Source organism: Telmatherina bonti, assembly GCF_933228915.1.
Source record: "Telmatherina bonti genome assembly, chromosome: 13".
Taxonomy (NCBI): Eukaryota; Metazoa; Chordata; class Actinopteri; order Atheriniformes; family Telmatherinidae; genus Telmatherina; species Telmatherina bonti.
The window spans coordinates 7,634,909-7,651,703 of NC_136611.1; the positions used below are offsets into that span (position 1 = coordinate 7,634,909).

Sequence of the window (16,795 nt, forward strand, 5' to 3'; positions counted from 1 at the left end):
CTCATCATAGATGCAAGAGGAGGACCAACCGGTCCAGAGCCACACAGCGGCCAGATTAATGCAGACTAATGACAGCAGCAGCGCAGTGCAGAGATATGCAAAGTGTAAAAACTGCCACGTGTAGCAGATTAATGGCAAACATTAAATAAATAGCTAAACTAATGTGAATTTTTTCTTCACGTGTCAGGCAGATCGGGTCTCCATTAGCAGGGCTTGAAACAAACGAACATTTAAACTGAAAGAATGACCTGAATGAGTCCCGTTAAGGTGAAACTGACTTGGACGTTACCCTGGTCCTAACAAATGTAAGGTTTACTGATAGTCTAGACAACTGCCATCCATCTGTGTGACGGATCAGATGTCAGCCAGCTGGTGTCGTCTGATGTAATGAGGCTTCTTTTCTTTTAAACAACTCAGAAAATCCATAGTTAAAATTTTTATTTCTCCTTTTTTTTTTTAAATAAAATTGTGCTTCATGACTACCTCTTGTTATGAAACTATTCACTGTCCTAGATTTTCCTCCATCCTCATAAAACAGTGGGTCACCTCAGGGCTACTTAATCTTTTTACATTTTAATTAGTTTGGTTTGCACCAAAGAGATTTTCCATAACATTCAGGTTTAAAAGATGAATAAATTGGTTTTACATGATCCCACTTCATTTCACGGTGAATCTGAATTTCTGATATTAAATCGATAAAGTGAAAGACAAGAAAATAAGTGATTTTTCTCATGTGACAAAGTGAAGTCAAACTGAATATGAACTAAAGTGACTGGAAAACACAAAATGAATACCTAAATAACAGAAACTAAATACATATAGAGGCCTCATTTTACGCCCATCTCCAAGCTTTTTTTTTTTTTTTTTTTTTTAAATCCTGAAGAAAATGATGTATTTACAGCTAAAATTGATGTGCAGTGTATCATGAAAGTGTTTCAGTCTGGACTGAAGACCCTTCATACTGCAGAGTCAGTACTACTGAGGGTTTGTAATGACTTTATTTTGGTACGCCACTCTGGTGACGATGTAACCCCTTCCTCGCTGGAACCAAGTGCTGCTTTTTACAGAGAAAACCACAACATTTTCATCTTTTAATGCTTGCAACACCAACTGGGCATTTATGGCACTGCTCTGGAGCGGTTCAGGCCCGATCTGGCTCATTTACACCACATTGTGGGTAAATCTTGCTGGGTTCGTCATGGCTCAGTTTTAGGACCACTGTTTTTTCCACTGCATCTCACTCTCCTTGAGTCTATTCCTTTGTTCTCACGGGTTGAGAACAAAATAAAATCACTGTCCTCACAGGTGTGAAAATTGAAGAAATTTGAAGGTAATGCAGAAAAGCGTGAAACAAAGTTCTCATTTCTGCTGATGTGACAGATCCTACAAGCTGGAAGTTATTGTTTTAAGGTACAGCTGGTCAAGGTGGTGAGGAAAAAGAAGAGTTTATCCAACAAGTCATACAATATACCACATGGTACTCTTTAAAGACTTTACACATGTACTCCGAATATTTTGTCCAAATAATTCACATGGCAATATTTTTAAATCCAATCAGTGTTAAGTCTATTCATTCACATCAGTAAACAAAATGGAATCCACCTTCTTTAACAATTTTGCATCAAACTTGGTGTGCATGGACAGAAACCTTGATAATTAAACTCCAAATTATTCACAATTTCTTGCTGTTAATTGGCATCAGTACCGGAGTGTAAAGGCCTTTACTGACCCCACAGGGAAACTTGTCTTGGACTTTGGATGTAGCATTTCCACGGGGATACAAAACACCCCACTGTGGCTTAAGTTTGATGCAAAGTCTGAAATAACCAGACCAAATCTTCTTTTCCCACTTCAGGACAAAAATAAAGTTCTTTATTTCTGCAGAATTTGAAACAAGCTTGAGGAAACATGGAGTCACCTTCCGATGTTTTGCAGATGACTGTCAGGTTTATGCACCATTAAGGTAAAGGGTTAACTGGTCAATTAAGACTCTTTTAGCTTGTTTTGAGGATTTTCTTTTTTAAATATTGATGAGAAGAAAGGAGGTAATCAACTTGGAGCAAATGGCTCATAATGGCTCACATGTAAAGACACCCCTTCAGTGTCTAATTTGTCTAACTTCTTTCAAAACCCTGTTTTGAAATTAAGAAGCTTGTTTTGTTTGTTGTAACCAATATTTGTTCTTTTTGAAAGTCCTTCTTTTAGTTCGAAATAAAATTATGAAAAATTAATTTTCAAACCTGACTAAAACCATTTTTATTCTTTGGATTTCAACCTCAATGAGAGTTTATTTATTTGACTTCATCTGTTTTTTGTTTTTTTTTGTTCTTATAGTTTTTAGTATTCAGCAACACGCTTTGTTTGAGCTGTGTTTGTTTCAAAGTGTTTTATAAATTAAGTATGTAACGGTACAGATGTTAAGCCCAAAGCTGTAAATCTTGTTTTCAGACCGCAATGATTTTAAACTGGAGTGAAATCAGCAACAGATAAGTTGAGCTTTTATCGCTTGAGGAAATTGGAAAGGGTTGAGCTTTTTTCTTTCTAGGCAGCAGATGGAAAATAATCTATGCCTTTATGTCTCTATATCAACACAGCAGGAGGGGACCAGCCCTTATCCATCAATGCCCTTAAATTATGGAACTGTTTACATTTGTACACTCGACAGCCCCCTCACTGTGCTTTGCTCAAGCCTGTCTTGAAACCCACTGTCAGTCACTGACCTTCAACCCGTCTGGTGACTTTTATCTTCCTTTGCCTTTATCGTTTGGTTTTACTGATTTTTGTGCGTTTTGTTTGCACTGAATTTGAACTGTTTTTATATTTATCTCAGTTGGACAGCACTTTTTTTTCCCCATCTGGTGAGTGGAAAAGGTGAGCACTCACACCACGGTTAAACCTTTATACGCTACAACATTGCTCCACTTTCCACCTAATCACCACTTTAAGGGGGAATCAAGAAGGAGATCCTTTGAGATGCCAGTAACTGTGATGTCTTCTGTGATTCCCTGCTGATCTGAAGGACAAAGTGAGAATTTCTTGCCAATTTGTGACACTATTAGAGAGGCCTGCCGAGCACAGATGTGGCCAGTGCTTCAAAAGGTTTTTCTAAGAGACCAGCAGCGGTGGCAATTTCAGTCAGGAGCCCGTTGCAACACAAGCAGGATTCAGAGCAAAACAGCAGAATTCAAACGGAGGGGGAATTGACCATTGATGCATGTGCTTGGAAGTGACATTACTCTGCAAGTAACAACCTGATGCATCATTTCTGCAGATGACCTGCTGTGACAATCATTCTCTGAATGGCACTTCATTTTCATCTGTGTTGCTATGGTAAATATTAAAAGACATATCTGCAGTCATAATCTGGATAACTTAATCATTCTAAATAAAGTGAAGGCACGAGAAGCTTTAACATGAGTGTTTATATACTGTACTTCCTCCTCCTCCTCTGTCTGCTGCTCATTAAACTGCCTGCATGCTACTTTAGCTTGGTACTAATGAAGGTTAGAAGCCTGGCTTCACTCGGCATCAGTTCCGTCATGCAGCTTCCTAAGCAGGCAGGATCAGTGTCAGGATGAAGCCAACTTGGCCGCTTGGCTGATTTCTCCCATTTCCCCAGTTTGGCAAACCAAACAGGCCAGAATCCAAGTGCAGCCAGAGTCTGGCCTGGAGTACAGGCAGATAGAAAGGCTCTCTGTGTTAAAGCATGCTAGGCTTTATGGTGCATGTCATGCTGCCGATGAATGGCAAAGAAAAGCCTTCATTATAAACCTGCTGACTCCTCCGAAAGGTCATCCAAGATAAAAAAAAAAAAAAAGTTTCACGGGGATGAAATTAGTAAACACAGCTGTGATGCCACATTACCAAGTCAGCTGGAAAAAAAAGGCAAAAAATGTCCCTATTAACCTGTTTTGATTAGTGTTTTAAAACTTGTTAAAGGGGTTTTAATGCAGATGTAAACACTTCCAATAAATCAGATGATCGGGCGTGAAGTTTTGCAAAAATCTCTACAAGAATTTTTATTTTAAGTAGTCCATATCAGATAATTTTTAATATACTCAGATACTAAATATCAACTACACTTGTACTCTTTGCTAACCTTCAGCAAAACTGCTCTGTGTTCTGAATAAACAATATTATTGGAAATACTAAAAGCTCTTCATGCTGTCTCTACACTGGAGTGTGCTTCAACCCAAAAGGTGATCGCATGCTTCATCATTTCCCTCTAAATAAGCAAACGTTTACTATGGTTCAGCTTTTCTTATATGTAAATAACTTTAAAACCTGTAAGGATATTATTTTTTCTATTAAATTTTAGAAGTGAAAGAAGGTCTACCTTCTTCTCACGTGCAGAACACCTGATTTCAAGTTTCCATTCCCCTAATCGAAACAACAATAGATATCAGATCCAGGAGCTGGAGCGATGCCCACAAATGAGACTATCACACTTGCAGTCAGAAATTCAATCCCATTACGTAAAGCTACCCATCGTCTCTTTTACCGGTGAAGCAGCGAGAGGAGCATCAGCTCTCCCACACAGTGCACGAAGGCGAGCTCAGAAAATCGGCATTGCCAAAAAGGGCTAAAAGAGCAGAGAACAACAGGTTGATTATTACTAACACTGACTGCATGTATCACTTTGATCACCATAAACTCACAGAGATCCGTTTCGGCATTTCTAAGAGTCGGGGAGGAAGAATCTGCAATCCACACCGAAGAGAAACACACTGTTGATCATCTTAAAACCCTTAAATAATAGAAAAAGTGTGGCACGCCATGTCAGATCAAGAACTAAACTCTTTTAATGTTCTTTCAGATCATTTTTTTAAAGGAACAGGAAGGGCTTCAGCTATGGCAAGAAATCTTAAAACTGGTATGAAGTGTCATATTAACCATGGTTTTAATGTTTGTGACTCTTTGGTGCATTGAGTCAGACTATCTGCTGTGGTGCAAATCCTCTGCTTGTAAAGTGGCATACTGATAATGTCAAGCTCCCCCCTACTGTAATAAATCTGCAGGGGGGAAAAAAGCAATAATACCTAACTGTTTATCACTGACAACAAGGCATTATGGACTGCATTAATCAGAGCCTATCAGATGCTATCGCAGTCCTGGCCATGCATCCTCTTTTGGTGCATGCACACACACACACACACACACACACACACACACACACACACACACACACACACACACAATGCATTCAATTAAACGCGATATTTATTATGTAAACTATCATATCTTGAGGGGGAAAAAGCGAAGCCGTGTTCCTAGTGAAAACAGACCAGCTGCTGTCATGAAAAAGGGGAAGTTTACGCACTCGGAACAAGCGCAGATCTCACTTTAAAAAAAAAAAAAAAGAAAGAAAAAAAAGAAAGAAAACTTACCTCCCCAGATCGTCTCCGATGTCATAAAATTCCTCAACATTTTCCAGGTTGAAAACAGTCATGTTGCCTGGGAACTCCTGTCCTTTCGCTTCTCCACAAACCACAGGCTTGTCCTCCGGAACGACACACCGGCTCTTCACAGCGGCACCATCCCTACCAGCAGCCTCCGGTCTGGGCAGCGGGGCAGCCACCAGTCCTCCTCATGCTTCCCAACCCAGGGAAGGAAAACCATAAACTAGAGGATAGGGAAATAATAAAGTATTATTATTAGAAAACTTCGGAGGTTCTGGAGCAAAAGAAAGGTGGGCGTTTAGTCAACAAAAGAAGCCCAAACTGGCTGACGGATGAACCTGCACCTCCAGGGGCGACGTCGCGGCTGATCTTTCCCAACACTCCCTACTTTCTACATGATTTTCTCTTCACCTGTTTCCATTACTGCAGCAGGTAATAAGAATATAGCCGTAATGTGTCACCACCGGCTGGAGAGGAAAGCAAACACCCCCCTGAAAGCTTGATGTAGCCATTGGAAACACGCACAGCTACTCCTCCTCCTCCTCCTCAGACTCCAGCGAGGAACACGGCTGCTGCGTAAAGTCATGACGCTATAGCCTTGTCTTCCAAACACTGACCCGGACAGGTGTTTAACCCGCTTAACTGACAAAGAAAAAGCCCCAACACTGATAAAACGTAGAGATAATTAGAAAATAATAACAATAATTGACGCTTTGAGACGCTCAGCTGCTCCCTAAATGAAACCACGAGTCGCCCCAGTAACACTATATTACACTGCAGTCTGATAAATGAACATTAACGTTTAAAAAAAAAGAGAGTAATTTGTATGGAAACACTGTAAAGTAGCTTACAGTACGCCGGCGTGGGTCCCGTTGCGGAGTAGAGTCCAGATTTCACGCGTTTCGTGGGAGGCTGTGACCCAGGTTTGGCTCGCGGAAGACAAAATGCTGGCTTGAACGGGAGAAATCAGCGTTAACAATGTAAGGCAGTCTGGTCCTGGTGTTGCGTTCACGTTTCATGGGAAATCTAAGAACTAAGTGGATACTTTGCGTAACACCCGTCATTTTGACAATTCAAACTCCAGATAATTTTAAATGAAAATTTTCTAGAAAGAAAGTGTTTTGTTATTGCAAACTGGCAGGATTTGGAGATTTACTACCAGAGGAAATGCGAGGTCATTTCATGATGAAGCTGAAATATCCGTCTTTTTTTGTGAGGCAAAATCAGCACTGCAGAATGGGTGAGAGGATCAGGTTTGATCGTAGGAGGGCAGCAAACTTTTCACTTTTATTTTAACCAGTTCAGACAAAAATTTGAGCTTAAAATGTATTTGGTTTTTTTTTGTTGTTTTTTTTGTTTTTTTGTTTAAAAATGTAATTCAGTTGTTTGTGTAATTGGTTATAAAATGATCGAGAATGAATCCAGGCCACCAAATTCACTTTTGTGATGACTTGAAAGGCTTTAGCATCAATTTCAACACTTCTTCATTAAATGTAAATATAATAACAATATTATTATCATTATATTAGCAGTATTAGACATTTTTAGGAAAATAGTTCATTGCTGTTATTGATATTACCCACCTCTCCAGTCTTCTGACTTACACAGAATTGTGTCTGATGGCTATTTTGAGCACATTTTTATAATAAAACCAGACAAAGTAACACATATAATTATAAATCATGTCTATTGAGTGTACATGTCTGGACACCAAGCAAATCTAAACTCAGTTTTGTGATGTAGGTGCTCTATTGCACAATAACATTAAGAAAAATAGCATTTCTCACATGTTGTAGCCGTTAAAGTCACTGCTGTGACTGTATGATAAAATTATCCCTTCAAGAAAGTTAAAAACATTTAAATTGAACCATATCTAATATCTTTGACAGAATGGCCAAATAGAAAGTTTATATCCTGTTTTAATAGTCTTATATGTGGAAATATCTAAAAGAGTTGACGTTATGCAACTGTGAAGGAAAGTCCATGATACTCAGCAGTTCTGATGTCTCATTTCTCACAATCAAAGTGGGAATGAGTCAGCAGTGTCCTACTGAACTCCTCAGCATCCCAAATGTTTTAGAAGTGTGACTGTTACGCTGACAATCCTTCAAGCATAAGAGACTCAAACTGGTGTTGTACGACAGACAATTCAGCACAAAGTCTGTATTAAATATGATCTAGTGGCAAAGAAACATAATTTCTTCCCATTTCTGTGGTTACAGACACAAAAAAAATGCATTAAATAATACAGTTCGACAGACATAAAATAGCATTTTAGCAAACACAAAGACATTAAAGCACTGTTTTCATCATGATGTCCTTAGAAATGTAAAGAAACTGAACAAAAGCAGAAGTGTCAGGGGTTAAAAACACTATTTACCGCAGATGAACAGGATCTGAAAGTTGTGTTCTTAAAACTGCGCAAGAAAATCCATCAAAGACCCGACACAAGACCTGGGAGATACGTCTAGATCTTAAGCTACTGTTCACTAAAGCCTCATGAGAAATGGTCTCCAGCAGGGTGCTGTCAAGAATTCATCCTCAAGGAGGGGAAACAGGAAAAAAATGTCGACCAAATGACATGAGAACTGGACTGAAAGGGAAAAATCCTTCCCAAAGTCCGACCCTCAACATTGGTGAAGCAGTGTAGAAGTCCTTCAAACTGAAAACTATTCTTAATGTAAGAGAGGTCAGAATAAACAGCAGAATAAAGAGCAAGTATTGACTTCTTTGCACATCACTGTATATAACTACAGGAAATCATACTTTCTGAGTAAACAATAAGATTCAGGGTTTTACAGAGTGAATTAAATCACTGGGGTGGTGTTGTGTAGTGAAGCAGTTCCTGTTTGTGATGGACAATAATTAACATTTCCACTGGAAGAATCTTACTCGCTCTGTAATATGCATTTATTTGTTGTTGTTTATATTAGCAACAGTTTACTGTTGCTAATATACTATAACAGCTTCAATGCGTACAACCTTGGATAATGTTGCTCCCCTAAAGAAGAAGAAATTAGGTAAGATTATGAAGGCTCCCTGGTTTAATTCCCAGCTTCGAGCTCTAAAACAGGCATCAAGGCGTTTGGAAAACAGATGGCGTTCATCAGGACTAGAGGAGTCTCACTTAACCTGGAAAGAAAGTTTAATCGTATACAAAAAAGCCTTACGTACGGCAAGAACAGCTTATTATTCATCATTGATAGAGGAAAACAAAAACAACCCTCGGTTTCTTTTCAGCACTGTAGCTAGGCTTACTAGGAGCCGGAGCGCTGTGGAGCCATGTATTCCTTTCTCACTTAGCTGTGATGATTTCATGTATTTTTTCAGGAATAAAATTGACACTATTAGAGATCAAATTCACAATACTCTTCCTTCTACCTATAATGTTGAGCCTGTTGTGGTCTCCGAAGCATCCTTAGAACCAGGATCTGACTTGTTTCTAAATAGTTTCTGTCCTTTCCAACCCTCTGAATTAACTAAAATAATAGCTTCATCTAAACCATCCACCTGTATCTTAGATCCTCTCCCAACGAGCCTCTTTAAGGACATTTTCCCTTTAATTAATACATCACTACTAAATCTTATCAATATGTCTTTAGTGACAGGATATGTACCACAATCATTTAAAACTGCTGTAATCAAGCCTTTACTTAAAAAGCAATCTCTGGATCCAGAGGTGATAGCAAATTATAGACCTATATCTAACCTCCCGTTTATGTCCAAAATTCTGGAGAAAATAGTTTCAGCTCAGCTACATGCCCACCTGAGCAGAAATAATTTATGCGAGGAGTTTCAGTCAGGATTTAGAGCTCATCATAGTACTGAGACAGCATTGGTGAAAGTTACTAAGGACCTTCTTATGGCCTCAGACAAAGGACTTGTGTCCGTACTTATCTTGCTTGATCTTAGTGCTGCATTTGATACAGTCGATCATAACATTCTGTTACAAAGACTAGAACAGGTGATTGGAATTACAGGTACAGCGTTAAGCTGGTTTAAATCATATTTATCTGATAGACTTCAGTTCGTTCATGTAAATGACAAGTCCTCCTCCCAAACTACAGTAAGTCATGGAGTTCCTCAAGGTTCTGTACTTGGACCAATACTCTTCACGCTATATATGCTCCCTTTAGGCAAAATTATTAGACAGCATGGAATAAACTTTCATTGTTATGCAGATGATACTCAACTATACTTATCCTTTAAACCAGATGAAACAAATCAGCCCAATAGGCTACAAAATTGTCTCATAGACATAAAGACTTGGATGTCTAGAAATTTTCTCCTCTTAAACTCAGATAAGACTGAAGTAATTCTCGTTGGATCTGAAAAACTCAGAGCTAAATTTTCCGGTTTTGTAATGAACCTGGATGGCATTACTTTAGCTTCCAGTGCTACAGTGAGAAACCTTGGAGTAATATTTGACCCTGACCTGTCCTTTGGCCCACATATTAAGCAGGTTACTAAAACAGCCTTCTTTCATTTACGTAATATAGCCAAAATTAGGGACATTCTGTCTCAGAGTGATGCAGAAAAACTGGTTCACGCTTTTGTTACTTCGAGACTACATTACTGTAACTCTCTATTACTGGGCTGTCCTAAATATGCCCTGAAAAGCCTTCAGCTGATCCAGAATTCTGCAGCCAGAGTCCTGACCAGAACCAGCAGGAGAGATCATATTTCTCCAGTTTTAGCCTCTCTTCATTGGCTGCCTGTTGAATCTAGAATAGAATTTAAAATCCTTCTCCTTACATATAAAGCCCTCCACAACCAGGCACCACTATATATCAAAGACCTCATTGTTCCTTATATACCAAGTAGAGTACTTCATTCGCACACTGCAGGCTTACTTGTGGTTCCTAGAGTCTCAAAGAGCCGAGCGGGAGGCAGAGCCTTTGGTTATCAGGCCCCTCTCTTATGGAATAAGCTCCCAGTTAGTGTTAGGGAAGCAGACACCCTCCCCACCTTTAAGACTAGGCTGAAGACTTATCTTTTTGATAAGTCCTATAGCTAGGGATGGTTAGCATCCCTTAGTTATGCTGCTATAGGTTTAGACTGCTGAGGGACATTTCCTGATACACTGAGCTTCTTTCTTTTTCTCTTTATCTCTCTCTCTCCCCCCCGATGGTTGCCTGTCCTTGAGCCGGGTTCTGCCGGAGGTTTCCTTCCTGTTAAAAGGGAGTTTTTTCCTTCCCACTGTCGCCAGTGTGCTTGCTCAGGATGGGAGATTGAGTTGGACTCAACTCAATCTGTTGGTTTCCTTATATAGGCTGTTATGAATTGGCCTTCATTATGTTTTCCCCTCTGTCTGTAAAGCGTCTTGAGATGGCATTGCCGTGATTTGACGCTATATAAATAAAGTTGAATTGAGTTGAATTGAATTGTTGAACAAGGACTGCAAAGTGTCATTTGGTGCTTGTTTTCCAGGAGGTGCGCCCTGTCAGAGCGTGGCTGGGAATACAGGAACAGTTTGTGTTGGTTTACGGAAAAATGCAAAGCAGAAGCCGGTGGGTCGACTGGAAAACAAAACAAGAGGGTGAGCAGAGGTCAGAGACTGAAAACCAGCAGGGATAAAAACAAACTGGGAAAAACTGCAGCGTGAGAGGAGGATGGAAACAGGCGAGCATCTATCTATCTATCTATCTATCTATCTATCTATCTGTCTATCTATCTATCTATCTATCTATCTATCTATCTATCTATCTGTCTATCTATCTATCTATCTATCTATCTCCCCGCTGACCCTTTGCATGCCAGTCTGCTGGTTGCCGTGGTTACCTGTCGACACAACATTGTGGTGATCTCCAGTTTTTCGGCGCCTTGTGTTCGTCTCCTCTTTGTGTTGACAGAGTCCATCTTCTGGTTTTATTTTATTCTCTTGCTCAGGAGTCTCCGCCTCCGGTCCTCCAGGGTTCCCATCCTGCAGGTTTTAGTGTTTCCCTGCTACAACACACTTGATTTAAATGAAAAGGTTTTCCATCAATTTCTTCCCATCTTCTGCACCTGCCTGTTAGTGAGCCATTGACTTGGCTCAGGTGTGTTGCAGCAGGGAAACACTAGAACCTGCGGGATGGTCGCACTGGAGGACTGCAGCTGGTGACCCTGCTCTACTTAGTCTTACTTTTCTGCTTTATTATAGTCTACTCAATGTTTCTGGGTGAGTCTGTGTGAATTGTAGCCTCAGTTTCCTGTTCTCACTGACAGGAGGGAACCCAGTGTGGTCTTCTGACATCTGCTTCAAGACTGGACGTGATGTACGGAGACCTTGGTGGGACCAGTTGCTATTTAAGTTCCTGTTGCCTTTCTATCATCTACAACCAGTCTGTCCAGCCTCCTCTGACATCAAGGAGGCATTTTGGTTGAGAGAACTGGATACTTTCTCTTTTTCAGACCCTTCTCTATTAATCCTAGAGGTGACTGAGTATGAAAATCCCAATGAAAATCGAGTCCTCACTCAGACCAAGAAAGTCAGTTCTCAGACCTTTATGCTGGATTCCTGTCTGAGAATTAACTTTAAAATCCTGTTTGTGTTTAAAGCACTAAATGGTTTCAGACCAAAACACGTTCAGGATCTTCTGGTTTGTTATGAAGCAACCAGATCCTTCAGGCCATCAGAGTCAGGTCTACTTTCTGTTCCCAGAGTCAGAACCAAACATGGAGGCAGAGTTCAGTTTTTCTGCTCCTCATTGTGAAACAAACTCCCAGCTGCTTTAAATCAAGATTAAAAACTTTATTTGCTGCTTTTTTTTTTTTTTTTTTTTTTAATCAAAATAACTTAATTTCTCACACTTTCATTTTTATTTTATCACTTTTCTTTTCTTTTAAACATTTAACTTGTTTATTTCTCTCTGCACCGCGCTGTAACGCTTTAATGTTTTCATCTTGTACATGAAATGTGCTACATAAATAAACCTGCATTGCTTTGCCTTAAATTCAGGTTTTATTTGCTGCCTTTTATCAAAATAACTAAGTTCCTCACACTGTAACTTAATTTATTCATATTTTTCCATTTAATTTCTTACTCTTTATTTTAAACATTTATTTTTAATGCTTCCTTCACCTGTTATGTGATGCTTTTAATGTATTTATATAAAGAACTGAGTTGTCTTGTATGTGAAACGTGCTGCCTTGCTGAAACAAAAAACACAAATGTTGAACTTTCAGATCTTTTTAATTCAGTAACAATGTTTCAAAGGTATAAAAGGATACAAAATGGTAATCAGAAAAGCAGTGCGAAAATCAAAATAATTATTTTTCATGTTTGAGACAGTGATCAAAATCCCTCTCAGTCTTCATGGCAAGACTTAAAATGACTTAGTGGTGCGTTTTGAAATGTATATTTACGGCTGCAGTTTCTTATCATGAGCCAGAGAGAGGAAGGAAATAAAAAACTGAATACATGTCATCATTATTTGGTGGTCACGCTGAATTTATTTAGTCTGCATTAATGCTGCAGACAAAAGTCATTTCACCAAATTTGCAGCATGACATCGTTTCTTTTCGCTAATTTTTCTTATCAAAACAAGACCTACGACCTCACAGATCTGCTGTCTGATAGCTGCCAGCAAAATGTCAAGACGTCACCAACTTGTTCAAGTGGAAATGAAACTGGACAAACTTCACTTATCCAAATGTTTACAGGATTTAGTAAAATAGATGCAGGTTGGATAAAAAAAACAAAACAAAAAAACCCCACTCAGATAGTAATCAATTTTACAAACATGCAGTGATATTTTTACTGACATACAAACAAATTTCCATAAAATACACCTTGTGATAATAAAAAAAAAAAGCCCCAACAGTTTTGTCAGTGGTATAAAACAGCAAACACTGACCTCCAGCATCAAATTCTGCCCAATAAGCATCAACATTTACATGACTGTTAACTGCAGCTTTGGTCAACCGCCAGGGCAGAGGGAGTAAACTCGGTTCAGTTCCAAAATAATAAAAATAAAAAAAGTCATCTTCAGAAGAAAAACAGCAAGAACAACTCATTAACCCATGATCTGAACTGAATAGTCTGATCAAGGGTCACGGGGCAGCTGGAGCCTATCCCAGCAGTCTTTGGGGGTTCACCCTGGATGGATCAACTCACCCTTACAAATATAAGACACAACGGTACATTATTAAACCAATTCATTTGGAAAATCTATTAAACCAGGGATCTCTAACTCTGGTCCTGCAGGTTTTAGATGTTTCCCTGCTTCAGCACACCTCACTGAAATGAGTGGTTTATTGAGCAGAACTTGACAACAAGCTGCTTGATCTATTTCATTTAAACCAGGTGTTTATGGGCAAGGAAACATTTAAAACAGGGATCCTAAGTCCTGCTTCCTGAAGGCTCGTGTCCAGCAGGTTTTAGATGTTTCGCTGCTGCAATACATCTGATTCATATCGACTTGTGCAGAGCTTGATGTCAAACTTTGGACAAGTCTGAGTGGGGTGTGCTGCAGCACCAAAACGTCTAAAATGTACAGGATCAGACCAGACCAGACCTCGAGGAGCAGGATTGAGGATCCCTGATCTAGAACCTGCAGGACAGTTGCCCTCGACAACCAGAGCTGGTGATGCCTTCATCAGACTTTCACTTAGGTAAAATATTTGTTTACAAATATTACTAAACGCATAATTTCTATGTTACATAAAGTAGAAATAACTACATTTTGTCACTTAGGCAGCATTTGTTGATCATTTTTTCCTTTTTATGGATTGAGATATAACACATACAACATACAGTAATCATATAAAAAATAAACTGCACTTTAAAAGTGGTGATTTGATCCATTAAGCTGATTGTCACACACATATAAAAGAGAGCTTGGAGCTAAAGCAAAATGTGTGATTTTAAATCATCACAAAGCAGAGACTGATATGATTTCTGATAATAAAATGAGGTATAAATGATTAAAAGTTTAATGTAAGTTTTTCTTTTATGGAGACACTTCTCACTATAGATGTAAAAGGACCACAAACGAAGCAGTAACAGACATATGTAGATTACAAATCAGGTTTGTAGTGTGTACAATTAGAAACAAATCTTCCAAACACAGCGAGAAGTGGCTGACCACAGATTTAGTAAAAAATATGCGTCTTTCTTTGTGCTGGTCTGACCGTGAGGATTAAAAATGTGCTCATGCAGCTCGCAATCAGGTGCTCCGGTGTTTTAAAGGCATTTTGTAACAATAGTTACTTTAAAAGTTGCTCATTAGTTAAAATCATCAAGAAATGGATAAATAAAATAAACATGAAACTGCAGGCATCCTCCCACAAGGTGACACAATGATACATGAAATAAAGTATCTTCAGGATTTGAGAGCAAAGATTTTAAAGCACAACTGCAAAAATTAGGTTCTTACTCCTTTTTTACAGAATACATTTGGTGCTTAAACCCCCTAAAATAACCAAATAGTTGCAGCTCTTTCATTGTCCTCACAGTGCAACATTTCATCTCTTTTGCAGATGGAAAAAAGGAAAACAAAGATTTTAGCCTATTTTAATAAAATCTTTTATACTTATTTATCCATAATTTATGTAATCTTAGGGAATTTTTTATATTATGGGGTTAAAAAAGATTTAATATTCTTTTTTTTTTTTAAAAAAGGGCAAAAATTCCAGGACCAGGAAAAACTTCCATGTGCACCAGGTTTTTACAACCTCAGAGTCCAAAATTAATATATGTAACAACTTTTTAAATATATATATATATTTTTTTACACTTTTAATGAGAACGGTACAAATCAGACTTAAATAAAACCACAAACCACAATGTAACAACCATGTACAGAATCAACTAGATGCTGGGGTTGTGATTTTCCTTAAGTTTGACTGCTGATCTATGTGCAAAATGCCAGAAAGAGGGCGCATGTGGCTGGCACAAGATTTAGAAATATCATTAAAAATTGATTTTGAAAACCAAAATATTACGAGATAAATGACCAAAAACAGAGTGAAAGACAGAAGCCGCTTGTTTGTTTCTGGTGTCCTGTTTCTGTTGTCTAAAAGACTTCAGAGATGTTTCTTAATGTTCATGCTGATCGCTGAATTATTTAAATAGTTTATGATGAGATTAACGGGTTAAATAATGTTATTCCAAAGAATAATTATCATTTTAGCAACAAAATATTAGCAACAAAATGCAGTTGAGTGTTTACTTTGGTATGAAATGTTAGGACGTTTCTGCAGTTTTATTTATTTTTTTCTTGGTAAATTTTGATCACAAGGAATGTGATAAAATAGGTGACATCAGCTGAAAAACCAAAACGATTACTCATGAAAAGAATAAAATGAATCGATGTGTTTTGCACCGTTCAATAGGAGGAGTGGCAGCCAATGAGAGTAGAGGTGGCTTTGAGTCTGGAGGACCTGGGTTTAAGTCGCAGTTAACAGAGGTGAACCACTGACGGCTCCCTACATACAGCAGCTCACTGCTCTCCAGCATCTACTACAGGTGAGTCAAACACCACTAATTTCCCTGTTGAGATTAATAAAATAATTATTATGTATATAAAGCTGTTTAAATACAGATTTTGGAGACCCAATTATAAGATAAAATACAGCTAAAAACTGTACCTTTTTCATTGAATGACTCTTTAAATCTTGAGGGTTAAAAGAAGGTGGGAGTAGTTTACATTTTTCACCTTGCAGACCAGTGGTGTAGTCCAGGGTATACGCGGGTATATCCACTTCTTTTTCAGTCAGCATTGAGTATACACACTTCTAAAGCATCTGTGATGCTGCTTCTACAATTACAAACATTCCCATGAATGTACGTCTACCAGCAGCTCAGCTAATGGTACCAAATCCACAATGGTGCAGATTGCCAGCAGCTGCATTCATTTTAGCCTGAACATAGACATAATAAAGATGTTTATATCCCTAGCAGCCAGACATGCGCTGCCAGTCTTTTTTTAAGGGCAAAAAATTGAGCATATACTCACTTCTTAATGGACCACTACACCACTGGTGCAGACATTCAGGTTTCTCCCACTGCTGTATGAGACGGCCAAAGTGCCAGGCTGCTTGTGCATCTTTCAAGATGGGAAAATATAAAAAGATTTTAAAGTACAAAATTAAATTATTTCATTCAATACGGCTTTGATTATCTCTTTTTTTTTCCCTCTGTACAAAGCACTGCTGTGCATCTAGACTCCCAGCGTTCAGAAAGTCTGGGCAGCCTGTAAACATGACGACTTTTTGTCCTCTTCTTGCTTCCCTTCTGTGTTTGTTTCCATGTGAAGGATAGCTAGCATGTTGCTGGGTCTAGTGTCAGGCTTTACGTCGACACCTTTCAGTAGTGGCGACACATTCCACAGACCATGAAAAGGCTTCAAGTTGTCTGGAAAGCCCAAGCGAGTTTTTCAACACCTCCCAAAAACCCTCCGTTATCCTGGCGG

The 16,795-nt window shown here is 38.7% G+C and overlaps 1 protein-coding gene across 1 annotated transcript in view; it reads right to left on the bottom strand.

Annotated features, from left to right (window-relative positions):
• dapk1 (death-associated protein kinase 1) overlaps window positions 1-5,449 on the bottom strand; it is a gene marked incomplete at its 5' end in the record, with an annotated part of 92,939 nt that extends 87,490 nt beyond the window's left edge. Inside the window, one exon of the mRNA XM_079251922.1 lies at window positions 5,388-5,449. Coding sequence (XP_079108048.1) covers window positions 5,388-5,449 — 62 coding nt within the window. The remainder of the gene's footprint in view (window positions 1-5,387) is intronic.
• Window positions 5,450-16,795: the final 11,346 nt, after the last annotated feature.